The sequence below is a fragment of the Trachurus trachurus genome, assembly GCF_905171665.1.
Source record: "Trachurus trachurus genome assembly, chromosome: 17".
Classification (NCBI taxonomy): domain Eukaryota; kingdom Metazoa; phylum Chordata; class Actinopteri; order Carangiformes; family Carangidae; genus Trachurus; species Trachurus trachurus.
The window spans coordinates 35301075-35323683 of NC_139900.1; the positions used below are offsets into that span (position 1 = coordinate 35301075).

The window sequence follows — 22609 nt, forward strand, 5'->3', positions numbered from 1 at the left end:
AAGTGCTGGTAGGGAGGGGAGAGGAGGGAAGCAGTGAAGAGATGAATGGAGGGCCAGAACAGGAGGAAGAGGCCTGATGGACGATGGGCCGACAGTGAGAGGACTGAACTGCTGCCTGCTCACTGTTGCTGTGTCAAAGAGAGGGCATCCATAACTGCAGCTGGGGATGCTTTAGTCAGCACATATAGCTAAAGACATGCTGGCCTCCGGGTTTGACTCCCTGTAGGTCTGAGGCATACATTCTGCAAGAGAAATCTGACCCCACATCATTTATTTAATCATTTTAATGTTACAACCATTCCTTTTAATGATGCAAGGAATTTACCCCCAAACTACAGTCTGGATGATAATATCCAGTGCTGTATGGTATTATTGTAATATTTTATCCTCTACATTCATTTGACAGCTGCATTTCCTAGCTTAGCCTAGTACTTTATTTTTATTTATTCATTACTTTTTTTGACAGTTAATGCACATTGTGTTTATGATACTGCTCATAAATATGTGCTTTAACATGATGTCAGCATTTTGAATGCAGCAGTATTTTTAAACTTCATCAGAATAGACTGCCTCCTCCACCACACACAGTATTAATACAACTTGTTTGGTCAGAAACAGCTACAAAACACAATAACACCTAATCTAAGGCAAAGACTAAAAATGTGCAGAAACCACACTTTAAGTACCAAATAATAAAGCTTTGTAACATATTTGTATAATTGTTAATAATAAATGATTTATTATTGGTATTCTATTTTTCTATTTGTATTTTAATTCCCCCTTTTGTAGCCTACTGGTTTATTTGAAAGCACAGTAGTTGCAGTAGGAGGATAAAACAGTAGTAGTAGTAGTGGTAGTCCAGTATGTTCCCTGTGTGGTGTCACTGTGGAACAGAAACCCGCTGCCGCCCCCCAGCGGCCGACCCCCGCAACGACACGTGACGTTGCCCCACTTCCGCCACTAGCGCGTCACGTGATCAAAACAAGCCAACATGGCGTCGGCTGTGAGTAGTTTCTGCCGATACGGGCGCCACTTTCAATCCTTTTCAATCCGTATGAAGAATTAGACAGAAGCTTTAGTTTGCAGTGATGTTTAGTATGTGGACACGAGGCCGGGTCAGACCGCTGTAGAAGGAGCTGTGGCTGCAGCCGCCATGACATGGAGGAGCTCGAAAACAAGAGAGAAGTAGGTTGAGTTGTCCACAGTGCCCCTCTGCCCCACTACACCAGGCTGTAGCATCCGCAGCAATCTCCTTCTGAAAAGTTCTATTTGTCCTTGTAAACATTGAATAACGCTTCTCTGGTGTCTAACCTACACATCCCTCCTCTTCTTTCCTTTTCCTCTTGCAGACGTTTTTACGAGTTCGAGCAAACAGGCAAACAAGATTGAATGGTATGTATACATAGCTTCTCACCTCCAGAGTGACACTTCATGTTGCTTTTTAATTTACATTAGACAGCAACACATCATTTCATTCCATGTATACGTCTATAAGAGTTTATTATTGTGTTTATAAGAGTTTATTATTGTTGAGTTATTGCATTTCTGGGGAGATATTAGTACATAGCCTAGCTGAATAAAAACAAGATAAAGTGCAATAGTTTGGAAAATAAATCAATAATAAATAAAGACTTTTACCATAATGAGGCATACATCATAGTAGCATTTTCATCAGTGTAAATGAATAATGAATGATCGTCATAACCACCATTAATGGTTACATCACTAAGTAACTCTGTCCATCATACTTTACCAGTTGTTTAGTTGGTTCCAGAAAGTGTGTGTGTGTGTGTGTGTGATGCTTATCACCATCCTCCACTAATCTCAGTCCTGACACCTGTGGCCCAGGCTGCAGGGTTGTTTCTGTTGGCCAGTCTGGATGATAACACAGTTATTAGAGGTGATAACAAGTAGAGGAATATTTACATGTTTATTCTGATCCAAGACCTTATGAACTCTGTGTCGTGTGTTTTGTACTAACTGATCCCACAGTAGTCTGTCATGTATGACCAGTATATTCTAGGTAACTGAAGCAGCTATTTATTGCTATTGCTAGCTGGCCAACACAAGCAAACAGCTGTCTACTGTCACATCTTACCATGTTGCAATAGAGAACAAGAAGTGATTAAAAACAAATAGAGGTTAAACAAATATTGTGAATCTAATATGATAATATTATCTGAATATATTGTGAATACAATGCTAATGCTAAAATGGTGAATAAGCACACTTGACAGAGACTGGTGCCTTCAAACACTCCAGTTTATCTCTCATGGCTTCTCAGTGAGCCAGGGTTTAAGTTTCAGCAGGCCCGTATTTTATGTTCTCACTCACTGTCATGTATCACTGAGACACTATGTCCAGAATACTCTCCCAAAACCTCAGCTCTCTTTGCACATTGTCTTTGGTGGTGACAATACACCTTCCTATACAAAACCAGGTAGTTCCTCCAGCATAAGACTCTGCCTGGACACTGCAAAAACTCTACATCTTTCCAAGAATATTTGTCCTTTTTCTTGTCAAAATGTCTCATTTCTAGTCAAAACTAATCTGTTTCCACTCAACATAAGACTCATCACCTAAAAATTAACTTGTTTTTAGATCATTTTCACTTGTTTCAAACAAATATTCACTAGAAATAATAATAATAATAATAATAATAATAATAATAATAATAATAATAATAATAATAATAATAATAATTTAAGAATAATAATTTTTATGTGATGTTTCTTATTTTAAGTAGAATGAGATTTGTTTTGACTAGAAATAAAACAAATATTCTTGGTAAGATATTTGAGTTTTTGCAGTGGAGTCTGACCACTTTTACCATAAAGAGTGAAAGTCGAGAATTGTCTTTTATCTATTTCCTCTTGGTGATTTCATGAGCTTCAGACCACAGTGTAGAATTTCGAACACGACCTTCTGGTTGAACCAAGATCAGTTAAAGCTCCATGATATTTAACACTCATGTCAGTTTACAGTGTTGTCTTGGTTCGGCCTCGATGTAACACACGGATGACTTGTTTTTAGTCAGAGGCCATGAAAGTCGCTGAAGAAGACTTGGTTTAAACTTGGCTCCCTCCCTTACTCCAGGAGTCATAGTGGTGTGAGCTATAACGGTTTATAACGGTTGAGGGAGGGCAGAGATCCCTGCCGGACCTAATTAGCGGCCCTTTCCCTTTTTGTATTTAACAACGCTCCCCTCGATTAGCGTCAGGGGAGATCTGGCGAGGGGGGAGGAAGAGGAGGAAGAGGAATAGGCCGTTTTCTCATTTTAACCCCCCCCCCCCCGCAGCACTAATGGTGTATTGCCTTATGTCCTCCTCCTCCTCTCCCCCTGTCCCTCGCCAGCCACAGTCCCTCCTGGCCTCCTCTGCTTTCCCAGCCAGCTAAAAATTAATGTCCCCATGCACCATTTGCAGTTAAGAAAAAACGACAGAGACTCGGGGCGCGATGACGGCTGTTCTGCTCTGTTAAATTTCTAATTAAATGTGTGTGTGAGTGTGTGTGTGGTTGGGGGGAGCTGAGACAAGAGGGAGGCAGAGGGAAAGAGGAGGAAACGGAGGGAGAGGGGGGGCGGCAGAAGACGATTGAGTCCGTCACATGGCAGCCCTTGTCATTTCCCAACACATTTCAGGAGGAGCCAGGTTTAGCCAGCTCAGCCTCTCTCATGCTCTCAGGCTGTTACATGCAGTCAAGGAACACATCCATCTGTTGTGAATATCCTTCAAAACTTTGTGCCTCCAAACTAGTACTATTGTCGAGTCAGGAAACCTCAAATATTCATCATCTGTTGAAAACTAACTTGATATTTAAAGTTGCATCTGTCTTTCTTTCTTTTTGAATCCCCATTCCCAGCCCGTATAGGCAAGATGAAGAGGAGGAAGCCAGAGGAGGGGGGCCAGGTATGTCCGCTGTGCAGCGCCCCACTGGCTGGGAGCGAGGAGGAGATGAGTAGACATGTGGAGCAATGCCTGATCCAGGTAGTACAATCCGGGCCGAGAAGCCTCGCCTACCGCCGGTCGGGACAGCCCTGTCAACTCTTCCTTTTCCTGTAGATGCTGACCACTCCCCTCTTTACCTCCTGTAGACACTGTCCAGTCACCTCTGTAGTGTAGCAACAGAACCGACCCGTAGCCACAGCAGCGATCCATCTAGACACATTCACATCGTATGGGAATAACTATCTGAACAACTGGAATGCAGCATATTAAAATACATTAACACATTATCATCACTACATGTTTCATTGTCATTTGAGGTTTTAGATTTAGGTTAGATTTTAGTAAGTCGTTACACTCAAGTTTTATCTTTTTTTTAGAATCAGTTTTGCTGGTATAATTCAACAAACTTGTTTTGAACAAACAAGAAATTCAACTTACAAATAGTTTTTCTTTTCCCAGACACACATTCAGTGAGTGATTGACTAAATTTAATTAAATAATTTAATGGAATTCAGTCCAAGGCCTAAAAGTGAAGATCATGATATTTTAAACCTACATTTGTCGACTTTACACACACGTTTGTTCACTCTTACATTCAACATTACAACAGCTCACCTCCTCAAAGTGAAATGAAAATAAGATGTTCAGATCTGCGGTTTATCCCATATGACATGTAAATGCATCAGACCCATTGGCATGTTGCTCCAGTGTGAGCAAAACAATCACATGTGTAGTTTCTGTAGTTTGGGGCCAATCAGGTTTTCTTTTCAGTAGATGTAGCCCGAACACAAAAATATCCTTCCCTGTCTTTTTTTTAAATCATCCAGCAGTGACAGCCTCTCCTGTTGCTGCAGGGCACCTCTTGTCCTGAAGAGACACCTTCTGTCTTTAGACCAATGGCAAAACCCACTAATCACCGCTCCTCCTGCTGTCCATTACTCTAGCTGTAGAGACACTAATCCCTTTTTCACTAGCACACTTTTCTCTCTCCTGCACTGTACCTTTCCCTGGGAGCTGTGTTCAGAGATCAGTACTGCATCATGCTGTGTAGATTATAGAGATCCCCAAAATCTCTCCATCACTTAACTGGTTGGCTCAGATGTATCATTAGGCAAGGGTCATTTAAAATTAGCATTTCCTTCTTAAATTGATGCAGCTGGAGTGTCTTTTAAAACACCCTGCCAGTTTTAAGCAACAAGATCATGCACTGAATTTCTAAAATATGAACTGTCAAATAGTGCATTTGGCTAAAGAATTGAATCCTCTTAAGATTTCTCAAAGGGGTTTAATCTGATGGACTCACAGAAAGTGTTACTTCACTTCAGAGGGCAAACTCTTGGCTCAAAAGAAGTGATAGGAAACACAATTTAGATTTTCGTCAGCGTATTGTTTTTGGGTTTGTGTTTTTGGGCCGATCAATTTCAGACCATTCCAGGTTGAACTTAGACTTCATTATAGCTACAACAAGCACAGCAAACCAGAGCTGTTGAACAAACGGTCCTTCCCGAAGAAATCTGATTTAGACGGGCAGCATTCCTGTGTGTTCCAGGCCAACAGTGCAGGTCCCACAGCGAAACATGGTTTGGTACAGTCCAGGTGACGTGTGCTATGTAGATCTGTGGCCGGTTTCACAAAGTTATTTCAGACTGGTGTGTAGCAATGGCCCATTATGAGGTTAACTTAAAGATTAGTCTGATGCTGTTTCTTAAAAATAGCCACAGCAACTCAGTTTTACCATGGTAACACAGTAATCTGTGACACCTGTGTATATCTGTCTATATATAAATATAACACACAGTTTTATTTTATACCACAGTACAGAATGGTGGTAAAGAGCTGTTCAGTGCAACAGATTAATAGAGACATCTTAGACTGTTTATAAGTCTGTTATATCAGAACCATAGACCAAGTCTCTCTTTGTGAAACTGGCCCAGGCCCATCTGTCATTACAGTGATTCAACTTCAAACAGTAGAATCATTCACTGTAGGTGACAGAAGGTAAAAAAAAAAGGCTGCTTTTACTTCTTTTTACTGTAATTAATGTGCCCTTGTTTGTGTTTGTGTGTCAGCGTGAGGGTGCGCTGGACGATGACTCTGCAGACATGGACGGAGAGAACGGGCGGGGCTTCGAGGAGTACGAGTGGGCGGGACAGAAGAGGATCAGAGCTACAGCTTTGCTGGAGGGAGGCTTCAGAGGTACGTCCATCCCATACAACACCGGGAACGTTGTGTTTCACATGATGACTTCATTTTCAGACAGAGGTTGTGTTTCCTGTCTCAGTGCAGGTGTGTGTGTAGGTGTCCACTCACCTGCTTGTTAGATGACTGACCGACCTGTCGACGGCCCTGCTCCCTGTTTGTTCTCTCCTTCCTCCATCTCCATCTTTGTTTCTCTGCTCATCCATCACCCCCCCCCCCCCTGTCCACTGTGAGCAGGAAGACCAGTGTTGACCAGTGTTGACCAGGGAGCCGTAACGGTGCCTGTGGTCCGGTGGCAGTGTGGGTCGGCCCGGGGGTCAGCCCGGCTCGGCTCGGCCCGGCCCTGAACACCCCTCTTAGTAAGGGGAAGGAAAACACATTTAGCTGGGCAATTGACCCCTCTGGTCACCGGTCTGTGTTTGTGTGTGTGTACGTGTGTGTGTGTGTGTGTGTGTGTGAGCCCAGGAATGCAATTATAGAAGTGGATGGGAGAGCTGGTCACTGGGGAGCACAGCAGCTGCTCTGTGACTCTCCACACCTGCACTGCTCCCACTTCACTCTTTCTTTGGTTTCGCTTCTCAAACGTATAATTTCAGTATGTTTTAATATCAATAATATCGTGTTGTCTGTCAAAACATGGATGAATGAAACCTATCGACCGCATCTCATATTTCTATTAAGGAAAAGTTATTTTGCGATATATATTGTTGTCATTTTATCGCCCAGCCCTAAAAAGTCACAGATGGAGCAGTGAAGCTGCTGCTGCTCATGGTGTTTAATAATTAACTACCATCAATCTTATTGATTAGTTTTCACTAGGCCTTCAAATTGCTTCAGAAACGTATGCAAGGACGCATGAATTTCAGTAAAAGGAGGACTGGGTGTAATCACCAATATTAGCTGGTGATATTTACTTTTGCTCTAACAGCAAATTCAGATGAGCAACTTTCCCTCACGGAATGAATCTAAAATTGAAAAGTACAGTAAACTGTTGTGTCAATTGTAGTACATGATGATGATGAATCAAAGTGTGTGTTACAGTGACTTCTAACAGCATTACTTATTGTCATGAAGAAATAGAATTTTTCTCAAAGGTCAAGCCAACTAATGTGCTTCAAACTGATTTTTTTATATTTCCATTTAACTGCTGGAATACCTGCAGTTGTGTGTTTGGAGCTGCTGAACGGCCGCCCATTGTGGCTTTAGTTGTGAGCCATGAAGAAGTGCACCGACGGAGGTGAAGAGCCGTCGTCATCTCCAAGTGGCTCTTTCAGACTCTCTGGGCTCTGCCTCTCCTTTCATCTGTCCCTCTTCCTGCTCTCCTCCTTCTCTCCGTGTTCGATCCGTTGTTAAACACACACACACACGCTGAGCCTCACCTGCCTCCCTCTGCTCCCCCTCCCCTCCCTCCCTCTCTGCAAGCCAGAGAGAGAGGAGACAAGACAGATCAATGTTGAAATCTCAACTAAACCCGCCGCCCTAAAGAGGAGCTGGTGGGGGGGGAGGTGGCTTCTTCTCCACCCGTCCATCCATCCGTCCGTCGTCTCTCTTTCACATCGTTAAACGAGCAGACACAGGACCCTTCTGCCGCGCTCTAATAGGGCGCCTTGTGATGTGACACAGATAACTGAGGTGGCCTGGGGAGAGCCACTTGAAACACACACACACACTGGGCAGGAGGCTCAGAAGGTGGATTTGGTCTTGAAAGCTCCTCTGCGCTTCTAACACGCGCCGCTGAATCCGGCAGGCTCTCTCTCGGCAGGCTGGACGGATATAGAGATGTTGCAGGGGGGTCTCCTCGGCCGGCGGGATGAAGGGACGGCCGATCCCTCTGTGAAGTGTCCACCATCATTCCCTCCCTTTGAGACCAGGAGGAAGAAAGGCAGAAGGAACGAGGGCCCCTTCAAGGGAGAGGGGAAGAGAGAGGGAGAGGGAGGGAGGGTGGGAGGAAAAGGGAGAGGGGGAAAAATCGAACAAGATCAGTTCATGATTCAAGTCGGTGTGAGAGAAGACTTCCCTGCGTCTCGCACCAGCTTAGCCAGGTTGAAAGAAGCCGCCCGGCCCAGACTGGGCTGTCTTTATCCCTCTAGTGGACTGTGTCTCTGTTTCATGAGCTGGAAAGTCACTAGATTTTACTCCATAAGTTTTCAGGATGCATTAAAATGTCCTCACGTAGAAGAAACATCTGGATTTACACCAGTTATGATAGTACGAGGGGTTATTTGAAACCTTTTTGATGCTAGTGCTAATTCAAGAGCTTTGAGGCACTGAGTGAGTAGCATTTCTTTATGAGTAGTACTGGAAGCCTCACCAAAAAATACAGTTAAAAATATAAAATGGTGGAATTTAATTTTCATCAGGATGCTGTTTGACAACAAAATAAAGTTTTGAGAGAAGACACACAGCACAAGCTTATGATTAAAATCCTCCAAGTACATACAAAACCATCTGTTTTACAAGATGATCGAAACCAAAATGTCTATAATAATAACTCCTAATTTCACAGTTAAATTTGTCATAGATCAAAGTTGTAAACTCATTTATATCCACTACTAACCCAGTAGGAGCAGTTTTACCATCACTAATAGGAGTGAAAATAGCCTCTTTTTAATCAGTGCATTTATAAGAAATCAGGGGCTTTTGGAGCGCTCTCTCTCTCCGAATGCTGCTGTAACCAGGTTACAAAACGAGTCGTCTCACATCCGAGCCGCTTGAGGAGCGTCGCGCTGTTCCGAAAGTTGAACAGATTTCAACTCTGAGCGCTGCGACAAAAAAAAGAAGCACTGCGAGCGTTTTTTCTGCCGAGGGCCCAGAATCATCCACACTTGCAATTGTTGTTTTCCATCCTGATTGTGTTAGTCTGTCTTGAAAGTGCATTTATTTATATATAAACACACTACATGTTTATTTTATGTACATGTTAGTGTTCTGTATTTGTGTTAGCTGTGACATCATCACCAAACTTGAGAACACAAGCTGTAACTGAAGTTTAGAGAAGAAGAGAAGAGAAATAGCTGAAGTGATGTGAGTGTAGCCACAGACAGACAGATGGAGAGACAAACAGATCCCAGGGTGTGATAGGAGGCCGTCCTGAGAGACAGAGCAGAAGAAGAGAGGGATTACTGCAGGTTGAGATGGCCCAGAGGGAGCGAGAAAGAGGAGAAATCTCTTCTTTGTAAACGGACTTCAAAGATGGCCGTCTCATGTCTTTGTGTCTGTGTCTCTCTCCCTCTCTCCCTGTGACCTGTAAATGGCAGAAAGATGTGCGATGACCTTTGACACCGCTCTCCTCCGCTTCTTAGAGGGGGGTCCCGATAATTACTATGGTAACGGGATGTCGCCGAGGTCGGTCGATGGTGCCGATCCGGGCTCCCCAGTCAGCCTGATGAGCATGTAACCCTGACGATAAGGCGTGTAGTTAGCATGTTCAGAGTTAACGATATGCAGGAGTTGGCTATGATAATAAGATGGACCAGGATGTGTGTCTGTGTGTATTGATCCTGTCTTATCTAGCAGAAAAGAGAGGAAACAGTTCATTGAGCAGGACCGGTACAGGAGAGAGAGAGAGAACAAGTGATACATGAGAAGAGCGAGGAGAAGTAAGGGAGGAAACTGTCAAGGGAAGAGAAGAAGAATGGAAAGGTGGAAGAAATGTGAAAGAATAAAGGTTCATAGAAAAAAGGAGGTGAGGAAAGGAGAAATTACGAGGAAAGGGGGGGGGGGGGGGGGGGTTGGGGCAAAATGTGAGTGAAAGGCAGTTAGAGTGGGGCTGACCTTTCCCTGGCCAGATTAGATTGGCCTGCCAAGACTGCTTAGAGGGACAGGTAAGAGCAGTAGGAACACACACACACACACACACACACACACACACACACACACACACACACACACACACACACACACACACACACACACACACACAGAGCAGAGCAGAGCTAACGGGCCACACACACTTGCAGTGAACACACCACAGGTACTATGTACAGTGTGTATACATCAGACCAAGTGAAAATGAGCTTCAAAGTGAAACACAGCATCGTATTCATCGTTAAAGGGCCGGTACATTAAAAAGACTGACATGTTGATTTTGATATCGAGTCGTTCAATGAGCAGAGTGACCTATCCTATCGACGCTTCTTCTTCTGTCAACATGATTTGGTGCAGTTTGCTGCTTTATGTGGTTGAGACAGTAGAGGCTGCAGTGACTCCAAGTCGCCCTGGAGATAAGCTGCTGCTGCTGAATGTGTTCAGGGAAACACTGGTAGTGAATAAAAGCAAAACAGAAAACATTTTTCCAGAGCACAAAGAGATTTATTCAAAACTGCCCAAAACCAAATATTTTAAGTTTACAATTCCATTCTTTGTTAAATTCACACAGAATGCTTATTGCAGTTGCAAATTATATACTCAATTGTTATATTTAATCATCATGTTAATTGTAGTTGAATTTCGAATCAATTTATTAACTAGTTGTTACAGCTTTAGAGGCGTCCAATTAAGGTCCATTCAGAGATTAAATAAATAAGTAGCAAAAGTGTTTGACAGAATTGTGACAGGTGCCGTCAGAATAATGTTAATATTTGATATGCCTGGGAGAAATAATATTTGTACCAGAAACAATGAACTTTCAAACTGCAGATATGGAAACAATCCATGGAAGAGCAGACATGTCATTATGTCAGAGCTCAGCAGGAACATGAGCTCTGAAAAGCTATCGCCTCAGTAGCTGCACAGAGCTAACAGGCTGCTAGATTTACACTGTGCTGCCATTGTTCCCATATGTTCCCCTCCGCCGCCGAGACCAAATAAAAGTTAAAAGGTCCTTTTTATTTGATCACTAAAAACCATGGGCCTGTTGTAAAACGGCTTAGCGTTGGTGGCGTGTTTTATCACAGCAGCTTTCAGTCGTTCACATTCTCTCTGCTCAGTTTTTAGTTTCGTTTTTTTTTCCCAGAGTAAGAGTGAAATGAATCAGTTAGGTTGAAACCAGAAGCAGCAGCAGCAGATGGTTCAGTCCTGCACCAAGCTCGGAGACGAGACCTAACAGCTGATTTGCACTTTGACAAAGACGCTCCAGTGCAGCGGGATGCCGCAGTGCACCGAGACCAACTGTTAAGAGGGAGTCTAGTCTCGCAACACACACCTACACACTGGGACAGGTTTAAATAAGATGGCAGTCAACTGTCTAGCTTGTATCTGGGTCCCACACACACACACACACACACACACATCCATCACACTAGTCCAACTGAGAGCTTGTAGAAATTGGGATAGGTGTAAATAAGATGGCTGTCACAGGTAGACACACACACACAACCTCAGTTTAACTGAAAATTCATGCAAGAGGTAAATTCTTGCAAAACCGCTGATGCGCGTTGCCTTCAGGGACAGTTTTTCAGCAAGAAGTCTCTGTATTTCCCTCTAAAACAACTCTGTGTGGTAACGTTGTGTTATTATCTCATAGTGTGGTGAATGTGCAGCTCACAACTTGTCCACCAGAGCGTTGTGGAGTTGTTGGATTGTGTGTTTGATGAGTTTGATGAGGGAAACCAAGAAATCCCATAATGAGCCTCCATAGCGTAGCTCTGAGCAGCTCACGGCTCTGCTCCGCCGTTCTAAAAATAGCTTGCCCCGACAATTAAAGGTAACGAACCTCCTACTACGACTATAGGGATTATGGCAATGGGCCAATTTGCCAAAATTTTGAACTTTCCCTTTAATTGTTTAAAAAGTAAGGGTGTGAGTGACATATACACCTTAACATTCCTACACACACCTGACTGTGTGTAGATAGACATGGTGTTAGTGCCAGGTAGACACTGTAGTTGCGTTTCCATCCACCTTTTTTTATTCGCATTTTCAAAAACTGCGAAATTCGCATTTGCTTTTTGCGCATTTTCACAAAATCCGCTTTTAAATTCGATACGACTTGGATGGAAACCCAACTAGTGACACACACACACACACACACACACACACACACACACACACACACACACACACACACACAGCTTGAAGGGCTTGGTGAGACTGGGCCTAAGTGACAGAGGGACAGACAGTCTCAAACAAACACTGAGGAGACGCGGCAAAGTGATGGACACACACACACACACAAACACACACACATAGGCGGCTGTGTGGCTAAGTGGAGCTGAAGGGAGCAGTCAGGCAGCGGCGAGGGCTGGTCTGAGCGTTCATCACTGGGTTTATCTCTCTCTCTCCTCCATCCCTCTCAGAGGATGATGGGTAAAGTGTCCGTCTTCATCTGTTCACCCCATGTCTAAATGCTTTCTCTCTCTCCACCCTCTTTTTCTGACCAAATTTTCCTCCTCTCCTCACTTTCCTCGAGGTTGGCTGAACTGAATTTAGGGGGATATAGTTAACACACACTTTAGCCTTTAGCCTGTTTTAGTCTTTAGTCTTTTTGGTCCGATAGGCCTATTTCACGAGATTATGAAGTGACGTTACACAGGGTAAATCTACATCCGGTCCGGTCAGCTGCGGCTAGAGCGATTGATAATAATAATACTGATACGACCGCCACAAAAGATTTCATCAGTGAGACTAACATTAATCTCCTAAAAAAAGTTTAACCAGTCAGCGGTAAACCTCTAAAAACCTGTGGATAAAGTTACATGGATGTAGCTACGAGCATCTGCCTACTAGCCCCCGGTCGCTGCTCCCTCTGCATTTCTCCCAAAACAAGCACATTTCCTAACAGGCAACATCTGGATAAACTGACAACAGGCTGGGGATTTAACAGCGACTTCCTCGCATTAAAGAATATTATACAACAGTTAGTTCCGACCGGTCCCAACCGAGCAATTTGATTGGACAACGAGACATTCCATAGTGCTGATATACAGTATAACAGCACTGGGACTTTTCACAGACATAATCACTCCGCTGTTCAGCTGGAGAGGAGCTAAGTCAGAGCTACGCTCCCCATACAGGAGCTGCCCCATCTCTCTGCTGCTGCTGCTGCTGCTGCTGCTGCTGCTGCTGCTGCTGCTGCTACTGTTATAAACGGACCTAAACATTAAAACCTGGACCTGACCTGGTCCGTCTAATTGGAGATAAATCTCTACTAAACCCGGCTGGAAAAAAAATCGCCGCGGGGGCAACTACGTTTTGACGGTGATGTGTTTTGATATTAGCATTAGCTGTTGTTAGCCACGTAGCTCAGCTACTTAGCTTCAACTGTGTTTATATTGATTACATAGCAGATAAACAAATGTAATACGGTATCGATAACGTCTCTGTGTCTTCATGCTGGTCCTGTTGCTGCGGTGCTAATCAGACACGGGCTCAGAACCAGAACCAGCACTGGAAGCAGCTCGGTGGAGAAGCTTGTAGCTAGTAGCAAGCTAGTATGAACTGTTTATGTGTTGCCTGGCAACAGCCTTGTCTCCCTTCCAGTTACGGAACTATTTCTGTTGGCGGAGCCAAATAAATGATTAAATAAACAAACAAATCATAATCTCTTGTAGTTTATTACTGTTCTAAAAATGCGCTCGTAGCACTGTTGTATAAAAGCAATATCACACGAGAGGGAGTGCTGTTGTACTGTATATCAGCACGGTGGGATTATCTGACCGAATCACAGCCGTGCTGATATACAGTACAACAGCACGACCTCGAGTGTGATATTGCTTAATTAAAACTTTTAGCAGCTTTACTGCTATCACTGTCAGTTGCTGCTGAACGGCGATAGCGATGCTAATTTGTTAGCCCGTCGTTAGCATTAAGCTAGCGGACGTTATGCTTAGTTAGCATTAAGCTAACGGACTTTATGCTTAGTAGTGGTACTGGCTGTGTGTGGTTTGAAGGTTGTTTCAAATAATGTGGGTTTGAGTGAACATCTTTGATGATTAAATACATATTGCCGCTTAATATGTTTTATGTATGGCATTATTACAGTAGGCTAATGATTAGCCGCTAATCTTCCATTTGGACAGTGACAAATAAAACCTTGAAGCAAGAAGATTTTGTTGGAGAACTGACATTGATATACAGTAATTCAGTAACGGTTGTAAACCAGTGTTTAGTTTTAATATTTTGCCGTTCAAAAGCAAGCTAAACAAAATGGAAATGCTGCTGGTCTATGCTGTTTGTTTGGTTTTTAGCAGCAGCCAAAACCCACTTCTTTCTCAGGTCTTTCTTTCAGAAACTCATGGAAATGCAAGTACGGCTGTTTTTGTCTAGAATTTGTACACTGAGGTCATGGATGTATTGACTGAGGTGCAGTAGAAGCTTTTATTTTTGGATTCAGCCATTGCGCTTCCGCGACCGGAAGTAGTTTTACCCTGTAACGGAAACCGGAAGTACTTAAACCCGGAAGTCGTGAAATAGGCCGATTCATTGTATCCTACTTGGTCCTTTATAATCATAGTAATGCTGAACATGTCTCTCTTCTCACAGGAACAGGTTTCGCCACATGTAACATCAAGGAGAGCGCAGCAGACAGCGACGCCGACCTCGACGTGGACGGGGACGACACCCTGGAGTACGGCAAAGCCCAGTACACCGAGGCCGACGTCATCCCCTGCTCTGGAGCGGGAGAGGACCAGGGAGAGGCCAGAGAGAGGGAGGCGCTACGAGGAGCTGTGCTCAAGTATGGACACACAACGAAACACAACACGGTTAAACCAGCAGAACGTACAGCACTGTTCCGGGCTGCAACTCAGTTCTTCACTAACTGTCCACTTTGGTGCTTATTTTTCTGTTATTTGGAATAGTTAAAGCAGAAGTAAGTGATATATTTGTGTTAATATAAGTCTTAAATAGTTATATCTTCCGACAGCAATCACTTCTATAGAGTGTTTGGTCTGAAACACGGGTCTGTCAGTCACTCTGCTCTGCTCTGAGCCCAGGAGAAAACAATTCTCGTATCCTACAAGTTTTATCCAATGAGGAGAGAGAACGGCATGCAGGGCTGTGTGTGCAGCCAAGGAACGCCGTGAATGTGGTGACGTAGGGACGAGGACTGTTATGGTGCGTTCAAGGCAACTCGTAACTCGTGTTTTTCCGACCTGTGAAGTCGTACCAGTTCGATCTGGTACGAGTTCACCGGTCGGAAGTTACGAGTGGCCGTTATAGTGACTTTCACAGGTAAAACAGGTTGGAGAAACACGAGTGGGTTGCCTGGAACGCTACAAAGTCGTAAGTTGTGACTTGAAGCTGTAATTTACGGTTTCAAAAGCCTGCCTGGAACGCAGCATTAGCCAAAACCACCGGATCACTCACTTCTGCTTTAAGTGTAGATATGTCAAAAAAGAGACTCATATATATTCCATTTACCGAATCTAAGGTGATGTGTTCGAATATAGATATGTTCAACGACTTACAACTGACGATCATATTTGAGAGGCTCTGCTCTATAAACAAATTTAAAGCAGAAGTTAGCGGAATATTTGTGTTAATCTAAGTCTTAAATAGTTGTATCTTCCGACGGGAATCACTTCTATAGAGTGTTTGGTCTGAAACACGGGTCTGTCAGTCACTCTGCTCTGCTCTGAGCCCAGGAGAAAACTTTCCTTGTATCCTACAACCTTTATCCAATAAATCAACAAATCACTTCCTGTGTTCTGCTGTGTTGCTCATACATCTGTTTGTGTCTCTGTGCTCAGTGGTGGGATGCCTTCTAACAGAATAACGCCTGAGTTCTCCAAATGGGCCAGTGATGGTGAGTGTAGACAAGAAAACAGTTTAAACACACCAGAGTCCACATGTCACATCAAAACCGTCTTCATATCTAATTTGGGTTAAAAACCAGTACGACTCTAAGTCATTTTTTAAATTTGATTTATGATTCAAATAATTACTTTATTTGTTTTCTGATTAAGATCCCTAATTTAAGTGTTTCAGTGTTTTTTTTTGTTTTTAGGGTCAGTTATACAAGTACCTTATCATTTGACTACACCACAGGGGATTTATATCAATCTCAGCCTGTCAGTTTCTTTTTCACAGTAAAAGTCATTGAGTTGTAATATTAGAGCCATGAGCTGTGTTAGTAACCACAGTGTCGTCGTGTGCGTCCACAGAGATGCCTTCAACAAGCAACGGGGAGAGCAGCAAGACAGACCCCAGCACTCCTTCGTCCTCCTCCTGCTCTTCCTCCTGCGCCCCGCGCACCTGTAAAAACAGTGAGATCGAAAAGTAGGTCCCCCAAAAACACACACACACACACACACACACACACACACACACACACACACACACACACACAGTGCTACATGGTAGTAAAAGCTGAGGCAGACAATCACTCTGTCAGGTTTGCCAGTTTCAGTGTTAGATCAGACCACACACACACACACACACACAGTCATGGTGGTCTATGACTTTCTGTTGAGTTGTCGACTTGGAGAGTAATAAATGATATAGTTTGTGGGGATTTTGTTGTTGGTTGGTGTGTGTGTTTGGTGTGTGTGTGTGAGACAGGGAGGGTCTCTACAGGTATTGATTTCCTCTGCAGTAGTGTTCTCTTAGAGCACACAGCTGTCCAGGAATCATTACTGTGGACACAGACACAAACAGCGAGCAGACACACACCAGCGTCAGGACAAATCTTTGTCCAACAAACAGTGTGTGGTGCACACACTCACGGCCTCAGCACACTTCACACACACACATTGATACGATACATAATGTTAAACTCTTATCACATGTTATTCAGCAGTGATGAGACTCAGACTGTTTAAATGTGACAAAATGATTCTTATTGAGAAAATCTCAACTGTTCGTTTCTGAACAGTTTTATTTGCTGAAGACCAAGACATTTAAATCTGAGTTAAATTCCTCATCTAATGGAATAAATCATTGGATTTCCTATTTATTTAAAGGGATAGTTCAACATTTTGGCAAATTGGCCCATTGCCATAACCCCTATAGTCATAGCAGTAGGTTCGTTACCTTTAATTGTCGGTGCAAGCTATTTTTAGAACGGCGGAGCAGAGCCGTGAGCTGCTCAGAGCTACGCTACTTTTTTTTTTCCCCCCCATCAAACTCATCAAATACACAATCCAACAACTCCACAACGCTCTGGTGGACAAGTTGTGAGCTGCACATTCACCACACTATGAGATAATAACGGAACGTTAAGAGACTGAGTTGTTTTAGAGGGAAATACAGAGACTGTTGATGAAAAACTGTACTCAATTGTACGTTTCTGAACAGTTTTATTTGCTGAAGACCAAGACATTTGAATCTGAGTTAAATTCCTCATCTAATGGAATAAATCAGTGGATTCCCTCTTTATTTAACACTAGCAACTGAATGAGATTGTATGAGAAGTTCCAGCTGTTTTAACTCTCTTGGCTGTTCTGTGTCTGGTTAGGTTTCAAACACACAGACAACCGTATCCATCAGAACACCCTGTGTTAAAGGCCGGTGCTCTGTAGGTCCCTCATTTCCATCTCCTCATCCATATTCTGCCAGAAGTAAACAGTTTTACACACACAAACACACACACACACACACACACACCATCCCCTGCATTCGTAATAGAGGTCAGCTCATCGTGAGAACGAGACAGAGAGAGGGATTTGGCTGATTCGTTGCTTTTGCATGTCTGGCATATTCTCCTGTCATTGTTCCTCTTGCAATTGCATTCACACACACACACACACACACATACACACACACACACACAGCTGGGGTCAATATTCTGCTCTCTGCTTGTTACCTTCCATCCCAAGCCCTTGTTTTTGCAGTCAGTGTGAGTCAGAGGCCAGGCGGTCTGCTGACCAGTCAGCCCAGGACACACTCTGGTTATTGGAGCTTACACACACTGGGATATTACTTTAGAAGCAGTTGCAGCCTGCGTGGTCATAACTTTACATAACACGTCCCCTGTTACCTCTGGGATGGCTGCATGTGATAAATGCTTCATTTAAATGAATCAATCAGCTGTGTGTGTGTGTGTGTGTTCCTCATATTAAATATCAATATCAGCACCACAGATAACTGGTGAAGAAGCAGAGCAGCCCGAGGTGTATTGATCAGAAACAGCCCTGCAAGGCAAGAGGTGTGTGTGTGTGTGTGTGTGTGTGTGTGTGTGTGTGTGTTCTTCTACTTACTACTTTGTGAGGACCGGAAAGAGTTTTTAACCAACAGAGTGAGGACATTTTAGCCGCTCACTTTTTCCAAGGGCTGTTTGAGGGTTAAGACTTTAGGTTATAATGAGGTTTAAGTTAGGTTAAGAGTAATGGTTAAGGTTAGGTGTTTGTTTTGGATGGTTAAGGTTAGGGTAAGGGGCTAGGGGGAAAAAAGCAGCTTTATACCAACAGGTAATGTTTCTAAATACATTCTGTGATATAGCAGGACGTTATGATTGACGTTTGGTCTAGCAGCTCATGTACCAGTTCTCCACTGGAGCAGAACAGCAAGAAACCAGGGAAATCCAAGGTGGGACGAACTGTGGCAGCTGCTGAACTTTCAAATTAAAGGACTTTCATATAGCTCATCAGTAAATAACAGCACTGTCTGAAGGAATACTTCATACAAACTTAGCAATATCAGATTGGTTATGGCACAGTTTGGAAACTGAGTGAATGATTAAACATCCGAGAGAAGCATCAACATGATAATAACACAGACAGAGCGTCAATAGGATGCAGTGACTAGGGCTGCCTGCCAATCTTCCCTCAAATCAGATTAGAATTTCAAATGCTTCTTGTGTTAAATATTCAAATTATATTAGATTTTTTTTGTTGTTTTGCTCATTATATACACACTCATACACATATACCATCTTATTATTATGTCCCTTGTCCACTAAAGGGCATTCCAACCAAATCTATTACATAACCTTTGCAACACACTTTTATAAATTTTACCAACTTAATATAAAACTTCAAGAAGGGAAATCTAAATATTATAAGTAGTGGTTCAGCATATCGCAGTGATCCGTGATATGTGACAGGTGCATTGTCCAGCCATGTACACAACTAATCATATGATCACATGTCATATGTGGCTATACACGTGACTCAGATAATGGATTAGCTACAGTTAGTTAAATGTCCACAACTTCAATTCAAGTCAGGATGAAATAAATCAAATCTAAGGAACAGCAGCAGCAGCGAAGAACAGTCTTCATCGTGTCAGAGGAGGTGGCACCTTTAATCTGGTTGTGATAAGTGGTCACTGCTGGCAAATGGCACTTACTGGAAACTCAAGACAGAGCACACATAAGATCAGACTAATAATGGCAGGGGAATAATATCTGAATCTCTTAAAATTTCAATTGCATCACTTTACGTCCTGCAGCCGAATTTCACCCTGAGAAGCATAAATATTAATTTGTCTTCAGACAATCAGAACTTATGACTTTTTTATGGCTCAAACGTGTGGGTGTGGGTGTTACAACATGATGTTCTCGCTGAGGTCTTAGGGGCCACCTGGAGCAGAACATGCCTTAATCTAAGTATCCATTTAAGGGGGGAGGAGGGGGGGCAACGAGATGCTGAATGATTGCATTGGAACAAGCAGTCAGCTGGCTGGCTGGAACAATCCCCTGCCTCACTCCTCTCCGCTCGCTGTAAATGCCCATATTTGTGGAGCTTCTGTGTCCCTCCGTCCCCAAATGAAAATGAGATTTGTCTCCTTTCGTTACACTGATACATTGTGTGTGTGTGTGTGTGTGTGTGTGTGTGTGTGTGGTGGGGGTGTGGGGGGGGGGGGGGCCTTTACACAGGGCAGCGTTAGTGAAATCTCTCTCTCTGTCTCTGATCCCAGATGGGTAATGATCTGGTCGCCTCCCGGGGCGTCCTCGTTCCCCTGCTCATTCCCCTGCAAGATAAATGAGCTCTCTCTCACACACACACACACACACACACACACACACACACACACACACACACACACACACACACACACACACACACACATATACATACACACACACGTACAATGCCTGAGACGCTCTTTTCCCCCCTCCAAGATAAATGGCCCCTCCAATGCCGCCAATGCGATTGCTGCCAAATTTGGTGCTCCAGCTGGAACAATGCAGAGATTTCCATGTGGTTTCTGCAAATAATTGAATCTGTCCTCAATTTGGAAGTGATGAAGCTAGATTTCTACCCCCACCCCCCACCCCCCTCACCCCTTCCCTCCACCCACCAGCCTCTCACACACACACACACACACAGCTCACTCTGCCCAGTCTCTTGCCTTTTCCTCGCTCCTTCCTCTCTTTATTGTTCTGGCCCTGAGCCACATTTCTCTCTCTTTCTCTTTTCTTTCGCGTTCCCATTTCTCTTTTCTTCCAGTCCTCCGTCTCAATTTTTCTTGGGCATTTACAAGATGCCCCCCCCCTACACACACACACACACACACACATCCCTTCCCTTTTGCCATCTGAGACCTCCACACACACATATCGGGGCTGAGGCAGGGGAAATCAATAGTGACTTAAATGTTTTATCATGGTGTGTCAGTGTAGTTAAGGCCTCGGTTAACAGGGTGCAGCAGAGAATGATGCTCTAAAGAGATTTACTGCTGCCATTTTCACAGCACATACATGTGAGACATTTTATTTTTCCTACCTGGTGGATAAATGTTTGCTAGATACATATACCATATATATGTGTATATATATATGTTTTCCATTAATTGCAGTGTTTTTCATTAGTTTGTCACTGTGTTGAGAGGTAAGCTGAGTGAGGCTGAAATGTAGGTAGACAGTAGATTAAGACACAGGGCTGATTGAGATGGATGGTAGAGATCTTCAGCTACTCACACACACACACTCACACACACACACACACACACGCATGCGCTAATGAAATGAGAAATAGCCCCACACACATGGGGACAGACCGCTAAATAGAGAGGAGGCAGAGCCATCTATCTGTCTCCGTCCTGCTTCTTTTTTATTTTATTTTTTAGGCATGAGTTGAAACGTGATGTCGTATCACTTTTTTATTCAACCACAAACATGTACACACCATCCAAAGCTCAACAGGGCAGTAACAACGTGCGGATGGGGAGGCGGCGGGGGGGTTGTATTTCAGTGTTGGGAGCTCCAGCTTTATGTCGCCCTGTCTTCAGATCAAGGCCACAGGGTCAGTGGAACCTATAGCCAGGCTGGAGGGCTGGTCCCACCGAGCCTCACAAACACTGTGAAACACACAGCGCAGAACAACCACCACAGCTCTGCTGCACATACGGAGACTTCCAGGTCTTCACTTCCAGCTCAGCAGAATAAATATATTTGTTCAGCCAAGTTAACAAGCTTCTCGTCATATTTTTATTACTCCTTGCTCTGTTTTTATCAGCGTAGATTAAGATGGGCCCTCAGTATTTTGGCAGATACAGCGATTGTGATATCAGTGGTCAGTTTTTCAATTAATTTGTATTGAAAGGGTGAATAAATATAATGACAGTGCAATTTTATTTATTTATTTATTTGTTAGATCATGTGTCAAAAAACATGTTTCCGTATTGGACTATCAATGATGGTCAGGGTCTAAACATACAGGTTGTGAATATCTCATAATGGACACAAGACACAAACAAATGGAGGAATACCATACACATGTGGTTGTTGCTGCTAATTAACCACCCATCAAAAGGTACATTTCATTGAATCATTAATATGCTAAACTCTCTCACTGTACTGCTCATCAGAACATGAAGCTGCCGTGTCTCTGACTCTATTCTGCTTTAACAATCAAATTCAAACAGATCAAATCCTGTCTCTATGTTCCTGGGACTCATGTTCATGGAAACGTTGTTGCGCTCGGCGTAGCAGCCAGTTCACACAGACCAGCACTGTAGAGTTCTTGACCCTGGAATACCTTATGTTTTAAGTTGTAACCCAAGTTGAACGGTTAGTTTGTTCCTGTAAAATAACACGGCGATGTTTTCTGAGCCAGGGTCCCAGAGTGAAATAAATTTTCCTGTTTTGGCTCCAAGACTGCGAAGGTTGAAAACCCCTGAGCCAGCTTAAATCAGTGACACACACAAACAGCATAAAAGCCTTAAACTCAAGGATTTTTTACTTGTGGTTCCTGCTGGTTGAGAGGCTATTTATCTCTCTGCGTGTCACATTTAGCCCCAGAGAGTTGTCTCTCCTTTCCTTAGCCCTGTGAAATCATCCTGTTCTTCTTTTTACTTCCATTAAATCTTCGCTCCTCCTCCTCCTCTACCTCCCTGTTCCCCTGTTGAGATGGCCACAGCCGCATAAAGATAAATTAACATGTCATTGTATCACTCTGGGAAAAGAACAACTATTTAAATGTGGTTTTCTATGAATTAGACATAGCAAATGAATATTCATGAGAGGGATGGAGGGATAATTGAGTAAAGTAGTGTTATATGAGTAAAACTTTTTTCAGTCATGGTTCTTTAGAGTTTGGTTGACAAATTTATTGCAGCTGGTAAAAGAAAGACGGAGCCATGTTTGAGGGACAACCCCCGTCCAGTCCCTTCCAGGCCAGAGTCCACTGCTGCTTTATAAG

At 43.4% G+C, this 22609-nt stretch overlaps 1 protein-coding gene across 1 annotated transcript in view; it reads left to right on the top strand.

Moving 5' to 3' along the window:
• Window positions 1-22609, top strand: part of rnf220a (ring finger protein 220a) — a gene marked incomplete at its 5' end in the record, with an annotated part of 163381 nt that overhangs the window by 126483 nt on the left and 14289 nt on the right. The window contains 6 exons of the mRNA XM_083991264.1: window positions 1350-1392; window positions 3862-3986; window positions 6017-6143; window positions 14568-14760; window positions 15776-15831; window positions 16190-16304. Coding sequence (XP_083847390.1) covers window positions 1350-1392; window positions 3862-3986; window positions 6017-6143; window positions 14568-14760; window positions 15776-15831; window positions 16190-16304 — 659 coding nt within the window. The remainder of the gene's footprint in view (window positions 1-1349; window positions 1393-3861; window positions 3987-6016; window positions 6144-14567; window positions 14761-15775; window positions 15832-16189; window positions 16305-22609) is intronic.